The sequence below is a fragment of the Mustelus asterias genome, chromosome 14, assembly GCF_964213995.1.
Source record: "Mustelus asterias chromosome 14, sMusAst1.hap1.1, whole genome shotgun sequence".
NCBI classification, from domain to species: Eukaryota; Metazoa; Chordata; class Chondrichthyes; order Carcharhiniformes; family Triakidae; genus Mustelus; species Mustelus asterias.
Genome location: NC_135814.1, coordinates 89,797,809 through 89,809,647, shown reverse-complemented (window position 1 = coordinate 89,809,647; position 11,839 = coordinate 89,797,809). Strand labels below are relative to the sequence as shown.

General features: G+C 42.7%; 1 protein-coding gene across 2 annotated transcripts in view; it reads right to left on the bottom strand.

The window, feature by feature from the left end:
- Positions 1-2,413: 2,413 nt before the first annotated feature.
- The window catches only part of nop58 (NOP58 ribonucleoprotein homolog (yeast)), a 37,067-nt gene continuing 27,641 nt past the window's right edge, over positions 2,414-11,839 (bottom strand). For both annotated transcript variants that reach the window (XM_078228875.1, XM_078228874.1), the window contains exons 11-15: positions 11,699-11,833; positions 11,461-11,522; positions 10,615-10,760; positions 9,035-9,186; positions 2,414-4,093 (exon numbers count right to left, since the gene is read on the bottom strand). In XM_078228875.1, coding sequence (XP_078085001.1) covers positions 4,046-4,093; positions 9,035-9,186; positions 10,615-10,760; positions 11,461-11,522; positions 11,699-11,833 — 543 coding nt within the window. In that variant the 3' untranslated portion in view covers positions 2,414-4,045. The remainder of the gene's footprint in view (positions 4,094-9,034; positions 9,187-10,614; positions 10,761-11,460; positions 11,523-11,698; positions 11,834-11,839) is intronic.

Here is an 11,839-nt window from a genome sequence, read left to right as displayed (position 1 = left end):
GGAAATATGCATAGACCTGCATGATACTTTATCTGGGTCACAGATCAGTTGCAGAGTGAAAGTCCTTGTAAATCACATGTCATTGCCTGGTCCCATGAATCGCAAATGGCTAAGAGTGTATGATAGTCAACGGTCTCTAGGGTCCTTCAATCCTTGCATTCTAGGATAACAAGCAATGCTCCAAGTCCAATGCCCTTGACTGTCCGGATCGATGGATAATTTGAATTTATTCACAGCATCTTTCATGCACGAGTAGCACCCGAGGAATTGCCACCCATTACCCAGTGCTCTAAAACAAGCAGCAGCAAAAATTAAGCTTTGCAGTCACCGAGGGGGTCACTGGAATGGGGTCCCTTTCAAATCCATATGGCTGAAGGATCCCACACATCATGTGACTGCTTCCCAGGACAGTCTCAGCTGAATCTGACATTAACTCTAACATCTGCATCAAATAGCGCATGTTGGGAATGTACATATGCGCTAGTTCCATCTTATTCAATGTCTGCCCTGGATGCCTTGCTCCTGATCACCTTTCCCCTCTAGTGTTACTTCCTGCTGGCCTTTCAGTCTCTATTGTTGGCTGGCCACAGCTCTCCACTTGTTCTTAATATTGCAAGAATATTGTGTCAAATTCCTAGCAAATCCACCAAGTGAACTGTGATGGTGGAAAAGATATGAGCATCTGTGTGTTAATGGCTATCAGGTATACATGAGATTTTCTAATCCCCCATGGGCCACATGCAGAATTCCTCCCAGCCCATTGTGGACCTGAACTGCAAGCCAGCTGAAGTAAATTAACAATGGCCAACACCACAATCAGATTCACCCTCCAACCTAACACTTGATATGCCAAATCTCCCTTAGCCCTACTGCCCTCAGCAGACATTCCTTCTCTGATCTTAAGACCGTTTACCCGCATTCTTTGTATGTCATTAGAATCTTTTGAATCACCCTCGAGACCAAGCTTCAACTGGACCTGCCCCTCACAACTCAGATTCCTCACCCAGGACCTAATACTGAGCAATACTAAACCTGACTTTTAGGCCCCTCATTTTACATTTCCTGATTGTTGCCCCACCATCCAACCACACCCTTTAAGACAGGCCCTTCCTTTTATGCACTTACAAACCTCAACCACGAAACTTCATTGAAGCCCTGTTCCTTCCAGATGCCCGACCCCACACATTCCTGAGCCCTCTTCCTCCCCGATGCCCTGACCCACTCTTATTCCCCCTGAATTGTTCTCCCCCAACGCCTCTCCACCCAAGCTTCCAGTCTTGTTCCCATGCCACAATTCCCACAAATTGCTCTGCTCAAATCCAAATGGACAAACTTGACTGGTGCACACCTTAAAAGGGCCACAAAAGAGTTTCCCATATGCTGCTGACTTAATTTGAAAAAGCATTGGGATAAAGATTGGATGCAATTGTATCAAGAACAGGAACTCACCACCAGATGATGAGAGGCCTGACCCGCCATGTCAATACAGTTCATCCCTCCACAAGAGAGCAGCAGTAGGCAATTCAGCCCTTCAAGCCTGCTCCGCCATTCAATATAATCATGGCTGATCTCACCTCAGCCTCATCGCCACCTTCCTGCCCACTCCCCATAACCTTTCATCCAACGAATTAAAAGCCTATCTATTTTCTCCTTAAATTTGCTTAGTGTTTCAGCGTCCACTGCACATGAACCTACTTGATTCATAACCCTCTAAATGAAGTAACTTCTCATTTTGGGTTTAAATCTGCCACCCCGGGCCTAAAATATGGCCTCTCATTCTAGAACGTTCAACAAGGGGAATCATCTCAAACCACAGTCATAAAACCAAAATTCATCATATTTAGTTAATACCCTGGCTCACCATGTTCCCCATTCCTAGAGGCTGTGTTAAATTCCACCCTTGGTGTTCGTTTACATGGATTCTTAAGTTAGTAGGGGCAAGTTGATAACGGGGTTAAAATATATTGATTACTTGGGGTTTAATACATTGGAAATAGGATAATCACTGGTTAGGCTTCAGCTAGAGTATTGTAGACAATTTGGGAGTACCACATTTCTGGAGAGATGCAGAGGAGATTTACCAGGATGTTATCAGGGATGAGACACTTCAGTTAAAGTGAGGTCGGAAATGTTGGGATTCTTCTCTTTGAAATTAAGAGAATATCTAATGAAATTTTCAAGATGAGAAGTTTTGATACAGTAAATCAGGAATAAATACATTTTCTGGCATTAGAAAGAAGGATCCCTTTCAGGAACGGAGAAACAAAAGTTAAACTGTTTAGCCCCTCAAAGCTGCTGCCAGGACACTGGGACAGGAAGGAATTGTCCAGCTGGGACCACGGACCAGCTGAAAGGATAAATAGAACTGTGGACTGAACCTTAAAAATAAGTGGAAGTTTAGCCGAGAAACAATGGTAAAACTGGTAATGAGTGAAAATAAGTGACAGCAGCAGTCAAGAGTGCAAAATAAATCCAGTTCCAATTGTAGTTATGCAACACTGAAAGACAACTTACCTTGCTGACTTTTTGAAAGATTTTATTCAATGAATCCCCCTGTTCTTTACTCAAAGCAGTGCTGTGTAACAAATGATTAGTTAGCTTTAGCATTAAAACAGCTAACACATGTAATGCAATCACATTATCTTGTTGACTTGCTTTAAAAATATTAAAGCATTTCAATGTCTGCTCATCTTTGAACTTGTATTAGCGGTAGAGGGCCTATGCCAATATCCTATATGAAAGGCAAATGCTCCAAATTATACAATTTTCCTTTGAAATTTAAAATCAAATCTTTCTGCCACTCTAAAATGATGCTTTCCACATCATAACTTGCTGCATGAAAATTCTCTGGTTCCCCCAACATCCCAAATCTCTTGCCAATGATTTTAAATAGGACAAATTGACCTGGTATACGATACTTTGGAATACTTTTGCAAAGGTCTGATAGCCTTCTGTATGATTTAATTACCTTCTGGTCCTGCCAGTGGGAAGAATTTCACCATCTACTCTGTCAAAATTAAATCATAATTTCGAACACCTTTATGGATTCTTCCCTCATCATTTTATCTGCTCCATGGAAAACAAATCCAGCATCTCTAGTCTTCACGTAACTGAAATTGCTGGCATTATTTTGTCAATTTTTGCATAGTTTCCAAGGCTTGGATATCATCCCTCAATCATGATATCCAGAATTACACAGTACTCCAGCTGAGGCCTATGATTCATAAAAGGACTAACATCCTTTCATTTTTGCTTAGAATCCGTTAAGAATACAGCACAGAAGGGAGCCAATTCTATCTGTGCTGGCTCTTTGAAGGAGCTAACCAATTTAATCCCAAGCTTTCTTCCCTTAACCCTATAAATTAGTTCTCGTTAGTACATGTCCCACTGTCTATTGAACGTATCTATGGAATTTGATTCCACTACCCTTGTAGGCAATGTGTTCAATATCTGAACCAATGTTTGTGGTGGGCTGCTAAGTTAACCGTGTTATTTTTACTGAAGCCAGAATTTGAAAATGAAATAAGCAAAATACTGCCGACGCTGAATGAAACAAGAACAGAGAATGCTGGAAAAGTTCAGCAGGCCTGGCAGCATCTGTAGGGAGAGGGGAAAAAAGTTAACATTTCAGGTCTGATGCTGCCAGATCGGAGTTTTTTTAAAAATACCAATTATTTTAAAAACAATATCCCATTCAGTGTAACCCATCTGCATACAGGAAAATCTATTTGATAAAACATACATTATTTTGAGTATGACTGTTACACATAATGGCCAAGTGTTTTCGGGTTAAAGTTTATATTTGACACAGTTTGTGTGGGGTTGGATGTATGCATCAACAAAGGAAATTCAAAGAAAACCATGGTCCATTTCTCACTCCAAAGTGAACATTTTTTACAGAAATAGATTTTTTTCCTGATAAATGATATCAAAATGCAAATGTGCTGCATTATAAAAAATGTTCCTCATAAAAAAATGAGCATTTTCAGTCAGGGCTCAGGAGAGCTATAAACAGCAAAAATGTAGTCTCATTATTTGATACACTTCACTCATGTTTAATTTTCTTCTTCTTTTTCTTCTTCTTCTCTGGGGTCTGAAAATAAAAAAGTCAAATGTTAATTATTACTCTTCTATTATATATAGTACAGTAAGTACAAAGTGCTTGAAACACTCAGCAGGTCTGTCAATATCTGTGGAAAGAGCAAAGAGTTAATATTGAATCAAATGACTCTTCAGATCATGGATGCGCTGGCTGTGATCATCCAAAATTCCGAGATTCTGGAATATCCCCAATGAATTGGAAAGTAGCAAATGTTACACTGCTATTCGAGAAAGGAGAGCGAGAGGAAATAGAGAATGACTGGCCGGTTAGCCTGATATAAGTCATTGGGAAAACAATTATATTTATTGCTAAGGATTGACCATAGAAAGTTCAGACAGAAGCACTAAAGGAAATGAGGGGCAGGAAGACAGCATGAGAACAGGTTGGCAAAAGTCTTATGCCTATAGATAGTAAAAGGAAAGTAGCAGGAGGAGTGGGGCGATTAGGAATCAAAAAAGGCAACTACACAGAGGAAGAGGGCGTGATGTGATACTAAATGAGCACTCTACATTGGCAACACCTGGGTAAAGACCAAAGTCAATGAAAGAGGAGATAGTTGAAATACTGGATGAGCTAAAATTAATAAGTGGTGTTATTAAAAAGGATAGCTGTATCTGAAGTTGATAAGTCACCAGGACCATCAGGATGCATCTTTGAGGCAAGTCGGGGAGCAACTAATGAGGTACTGACCACAATCTTCCAATTAAGAGACAGGGTTGACAGGGTTCCACTCAAAAGATGGAAGGATAATCCCCACAACAACAGGAGAACCAGTTTAATTGCAGTGGTGGGAAAGTTTTTGGGAATGATTATCTGCGACAGAAATTGCAGCTCAAAGGAAAGTAGCATGGATTTGTCAAAGGCAAGTCATTTTAACTAACTTGATTTGAGTTTTGATGAGTTAACAGGTTGATATGGGTAATGAAGTTAATGTGGTACACATGGACTTTCAAAAGGAACTACTGTCCTTGTGGTGTAAGTACACTCAAAGAGTATTAGAGAGCGAGTTTGAGGATATTATTCCACGGGCTTCAGCTTGGTGCCACATAATAGCCTTGCACAGAAAAGGTGATGGCCTCGTGGTATTATTGCTAGACTATTAATCCAGAAACTCAGCTAATGTTCTGGGGACCCGGGTTCAAATTCTGCCATGGCAATGGTGGAATTTGAATTCAATAAAAAATATCTGGAATTAAGAATCTACTAATGACCATATAACCATTGACAATTGTCAGAAAAAAAACCATCTGGTTCATTGGGTTCAATTCCTGGCCTGAGTCACTGTCTGTGCGGAGTCTGCATGTTCACCCCTTCTCTGCGTGGTTTCCTCTCATAGTCCAAAATGGTTAGGTGCATTGGCCATGCTAAATTCTCCCCTTAGTGTACCCCAACAGTGTGGCGACTAGGGGATTTTCACAGTAACTTCATTGCAGTGTTAATGTAAGCCTACTTGTGACACTAATAAATAAACTTTAATGTCCTTTAGGGAAGGAAATCTGCCATCCTTACCTGGTCTGGCCTACATGTGACTCCAGAACCACAACAATATGGTTGACTCTCAACTGCCCTCTGAAGTGGCCTAGCAAGCCACTCAGTTGTATCAATTGCTACAAAGTCTCAACAAAGAAATGAAACTGGATGGACCACTTGTCACTGACCTCGGCACCAGAAAAGACGACAGCAAAACACACAGCCCTGTCTACCCTGCAAAGTCCTCCTAACATCTGGGGCTTATTGCCAAAACTGGGAAAGCTCTCAGACTAGTCAAGCAACAGCCTGACATAGTCATCCTCATGGAATCATACTTTACAGTTAATGTCCCAGACACCACCATTACCATTCCTGGATATGTCCTGTCTCACCGGCCGGACAGACCCAGCAGAGTGGTATACAGTTGGGCAGGAGTTGTCCTGGGAGTCCTTAACATTGACTCCAGACCCCATGAAGGCTTCAGGTTAAACATGGGCAAGGAAACCTCTTACTGGTTACCACGTACCATCCTCCTTCGGCTGATGAATCGTATTCCTCCATGTTGAACACTTGGAGGAAGCACTCAGGGTGGCAAGGGCGCAAAGAATGGTTTGGCGGCAGCACTATTGATTGAGCTGGTTGGGTCCTAAACAATATAACTGCTAGATTGGGTCAGCAGCAGGTGGTGAAGGAACCAAGAGGAAAAACATACTTGACCTCATCCTTAGTCTGCTAGCTGCAGATGCATCTGTCTATGACAGTATCGGTAAGAGTGACCACTGCACAGTCTTTGTAGAGACGAAAGTCCCACCTTAACATTGAGGACAACCTCCATCATGTTGCGTGGCACTATCACCATGCTAAATGGGACAGATTTCAAACAGATATAGCAACTTAAGACTGGGCATTCATGAGGCGCTGTGGGCCTTCAACAGCAGCAGAATTGTACTCCAGCACAATCTGCAACCTCATGGGCCGACATATTCCCCACTCAACCATTACCATCAAGCCAGGGGATCAACCCTGGTTCAATGGAGAGTGCAAGAGGGCATGCCAGGAGCAGCACCAGGCATACCTAAAAATGAGGTGTCAACCTGGTGAAGCTACCAAACAGGACTACTTGCATGCCAAATGGCAAAAGCAGCAAATGATAGGCAGAGCTAAGCGATCCTACAACCAACGGATCAGATCTAAGCTCTGCAGTCCTGCCACATCCAGTCATGAATGGTGGTGGACAATTAAATAACTCACTAGAGAAGGAGGTTCCACAAATATCCCCATCCCCAATGATGGACGAGCCCAGCACATCAGTGCAAAAGATAAGGCTGAAGCATTTGCAGCAATCTTCAGCCAGAAATGTCAAGTGGATGATCCATCTCGGCCTCCTCTAGGGGTCCCCAGCATCTCAGATACCAGTCTCCTGCCAATTCGATTCATTCCATGTGATATCAAGAAACAGTTGGAGGCACTGGATACTGCAAAAGCAATGGGCTTTGATAACATTCCAACAATAGTACTGAAGACTTGTGTTCCAGAATTTGCCACTCGCCTAGCCAAGCTCTTCCAGTACAGTTACAATACTGGTTTCTCCTCAATAGTGTAGAAAATTGCCCAGGTACATCCTGTACACAAAAAGCTGGACAAATCCAACCCGGCAATTACCGCCCAGTCTACTCTCGATCAAAGTGATGGAAGGGGTCATCAACAATGCTATCAAGCAGCACCTGCTCAGCAATACCCTGCTCAGTGATGCCCAGTTTGGGTTTCGCCAGGGTTGCTCAGCTCCTGACCGCATTACAGCCTTGGTTCAAACATGGACGAAAGGGCTGAATTCCAGAGGTGAGGCAAGACTGACAGTCCTTGACATCAAGGCCACATTTGATCCCGTGTGGTATCAAGGAGCCCGAGCAAAACTGGAATCAATGGGTTTCAGAGGCAAACTCTCTGCTGGTTGAATCCTCTCTGGTACATAGGAAGATGGTTGTGAAGGGTCAGTCATCTCACTCCAGGACATCTCTTCAGGAGTCCCTCAAGGTAGTGTCCAAGGCCCAACCATCTTCAGCCGCTTCATCAATGACCTTCCCTCTGTCATAAAGTCAGAAGTGGGGATGTTCACCGGTAATTGCACAATGTCCAGCACCATTCGTACCTTGTCCGATTTGGGAACAGGAATCATTATTGCCCTTTTTAATGTTTTAGGAATATTTCCAGAGGATAACCAAAAGTTATACATTTTCACGAGTAGACCAGGATACTGAAGCAGTCCATGTTAAAATGCAACAAGATCTGGACAATATCCAGGCTTGGGCTGACAAGTGGCAAGTAACATTTGTGCCACACAAATGCCAGGCAATGACCATCACCAATAAGAGACACTTTAATCACTGCCCCTTGACATTCAATAGTGTTACCATTGACCAGAAGCTCAAATGGCCACACAGTGGCCACAAGGGCATGTCAGAGGCTAGGAATACTGGGATGAGTAACTCACCCCGACTCCCCAAAGCCAATCCACCATCAACAAGGCACAAGTCAGAAATGTGATGGAATACTCCCCACTTGCCTGGATGGGTGCAGCTCCAACAACACAAGAAGCTTGACACCATCCAGGACAAAGCAGCGTGCTTGATTGGCACCACATCCACTCCCTCCACAGCCAACACTAAATAGTAGCAGTGTGTACTATCTACAAGATGCACCTTCCAAACCCACGACCACTTCCATCTAGAAGGACACCACCTGCAAGTTCCCCCCATGCCACTCACCATCCTGACTTGGAAATATAGCACCACTTCTTCGCAGTTGCTGGGTCAAAATCCAGGAATTCCCTCCCTAACAGCATTGTTGGTCAACCCACAGCACATGGACTGCAGCGATTCAAGGCAGTGGTTCACCACCACCTTCTCAAGGGCAACTAGGGATAGGCAATAAATGCTGGCCAGCCTATGACACCCATATGTCTCAAATGAATTTTAAAAACTCAGGTCAGGAAGCTGTGGAGACAGTTAACTCATGTTCTGATGAAAAGTCAACGACCTGAAGCATTAACTCCAATAATGTTGCCCAACTTGCTGAATATTTTCAGCATCTTCCATAAATAAATGAGTGAGCTATGCTGAGGAGAGAATGCAGAATGGACATGTATTCTCTGGGGTTTAGAAGAGAGACAATCTCATGGAAAAATAGGAGTGTGATGGTTTGACAGGGTAAATTGCTGGGAGGTTGTTTCCTCTCGGGAAAGCATCTAAGCTTGGAATGCAAAGTCTAAGGATAAGTAGTCAATCACTTAGCACTGAAGCAATGAGAAATTTCTTCAGATAGTTGGGAATCTTTGGAATTCTACACCAGAGCAATGTGGAAACTCAGTCATTGAATACATCCAAGATTTTTAATAATCTAGGGATATGATCATAGTAATAGTTTTACTTATATTTGCACAATATTTCAATCTCCTGTTCTTACCTCCTCTGTAACAAATGAAGTTGATGGCTCCTCCTCTGTAACAAATGAAGTTGATGGCTCCTCTTCCTCCTCCTCCACTTTTACAACTACCTCCTGCTTCTTTTCTTTCTTCTTTTTCTTCTTTGTGGGTGGCTCAGCCTCTTCTGTAGCTTCTTTGAAATAAAAACATATTATGGTTTGATTGCATCCAGGACAGAAATGCTTTATGAATTTCTAGTGTCTGGTCAAAAACAGAAGCATCCATATGGTCGAGAGTAACTCACTGTCCCCTTGGCTGGCACAGTAAGATCAAAAACCCAGAACCTCATCACTTGGAAGCCCCCAAACTTTGCAACAGAAAATAACTCCACTTTAAAAAATGAAAATGATTTATAAATCTCACATAAATCAAAAACCACGAAAGCTGAACCACAGGAGGAATATTCAATATAAAAACAAAATACTGTCGATGCTGGAAATCTGACAGAAACAGAAAATGCTGGAAATAATCAGCAGGTTTGGCAGCATTTGTGGAGAAAGAAACCAAGTTTCAGCATAACTCGAATAAGTTAGAGATGTAACAGTTTTAAAGCAAACGGAGATGAGGGGAAAAACAAAAGGCAAAGTCAACGACGGGGTGAAAAACACAAATGCTTAAATGATTAAAGAGATGAATGCAATAAGACAATTAGATAAACACAGGATGTGTTGAGCAAACATGTTAATGGGAAAATGCAGAATTACCAACAACTGCAATGTAAACAGAAAACAAAAAATGGGAGCAAAGATTATGAATTGAAATTTTTGAACTCAAAAGTCCAGAAGGCTGTAAGTGTGTCTAATCGAAATATGTGATGCTGTTCCTCAAGCTTACATTGAGCTTTGTTGAGACCAAGGTAGGAGAGGTCAAAGTGGGACTGCAGTGGTGAATTAACATGATAGGCAATGGGAAGCTCACAGTCATACCTGTGAGCTAAATATAGTTTAGTCTCCCTGATGTTGACAGCATCATGAGCAGCAAATACAGAATTCAGTAATACAAACAAATCGCGATTTGACCTGGAGGGCGAGTTTGGGCCTTCGTCAGTGAGAAGGGTCCAAGGGCAAGTGGAGCTTATCTTATGCTTGCATTGGAAGGTGTCGTGGGAAGGACAGGGAATGTTGGGGCAAAAGGGGTGTGGACCAGGGCAGGATATGGCCCCTTCGAAATGCTGACAAGCGGAGACATGTTTAGTGATGGCTGCACCTGGAAGTGGTGGAAATGGTGCAGAATAATGCGCTGAATGTGGAGGCTGCTGGGGAGGGAGGTGAGGACAAAAACATATTTCAGTTCTGGGAGATGAGGAAATAAGGGGTGAACACAGAAGCGAGGAAAAGGAATGGACACAATTGAGGGCATTATGTACACAGCCACAGATATCAGCCCATGTTGAAATTAGAGCACCAAGCCTATTGTGAGATATCTTCACTGCAGTCAGGAATCCCGACCTCCATCCTGACCTGCTGTACAAACAGAATGCGTTACATGCACCAGCACAGGAGCCAAAAAGACTAAACGTCCTTGAACCAAAAGCACTGTTACAAACTTGCTGGAGACTAACCTGTCACAGGTGGCTCTAAAAGCCGGGTCTTTTTTTTGGACTTGACTTCTTTTTGTTCTCCATCATCATCCATTTCCTGAAACTTCCTTTTCTTCGGGACAGAAGGTAGAGTTGAGTCCCCACATGGGTCGTATGTTTTCACTTCACTGGGCAGAAAATGTAAATTAGAACAATATAAAACATTTCCTTCTTTCCTCCTCTTCACCACCTATCTACACCCAACCCCAAAAGTTTTTTTTTCTGGAGGCAATGATTAATTTTGGGGTACAACATTGGCGACTCTATAGTACCTCATCCTCATTCTATATCAAGCATGAGCCTAGACAATAGGCATCAGAGCAGTATCCCAATTCTGTTCTCATACTGAGTATCTACACACATTTTACAAGTGACTGGGGCATCAAGGTCAATTGCAACCCTAACTTATACCCTCACTAAGATCAGCTAACTCAACAGATAGGAATATTGCCTTGGGCAGTCTGATATGAATCACTGGGTAACAAACCAAGAGGCCTTCTACTCCTCAAGTCATTGAGGAAACTTTCAAATGCACTTCTCTACCACAGAAATAAGTTACAATGGCAATAATTCCACAAAAATGTGAAAGTCCAGAAGGAAATGAAACACAAATTACTACCAAATCTATCATAACTGAAATACCAAAATGTAGTTACGCATCATCAAGGCTACCTTAACAAGGCAGCAGGAGATGCACACAAGAATAAAAACGTGCCCACAGAAATTGCAAGCCTCCAACCTGGATCATACCCCAGCAAATCAATATGAACAGGAGGAACATACCACATGTTGCAAACACCAAGAAATTAAATTACTTGGGACACCTACCTCTTATGCTGATATTTGTCAGATTGTGCCCGAGCCTTTCCGGTACCACTTATCCTTCTCATCTGCACGACAAAAACCAAAGCAGCATTGAGGCACAAAATAACAGTTTAGGGACAGTACAGTCAAAGATGAACACTCACACAAGCTGAAGACAGTCACAGGGATCTCAGACCAGGTGCTACTGACCAAATATCGGTCATGCAAGGGCCTGAGTGTGGCACTGCAGGTGTTCTCTTACCCCTTTTTCTTCTAAGTGTCGAATCCGGATCTCCAGCTTAGCTCTGTTCTCCACACCCATTTCTGCATTTGTATCTTCACCCAGAGCATCATACCGGATTGCTAAAGATGTCTTGGCTGCCAACATCCTGGAGATCTGTTG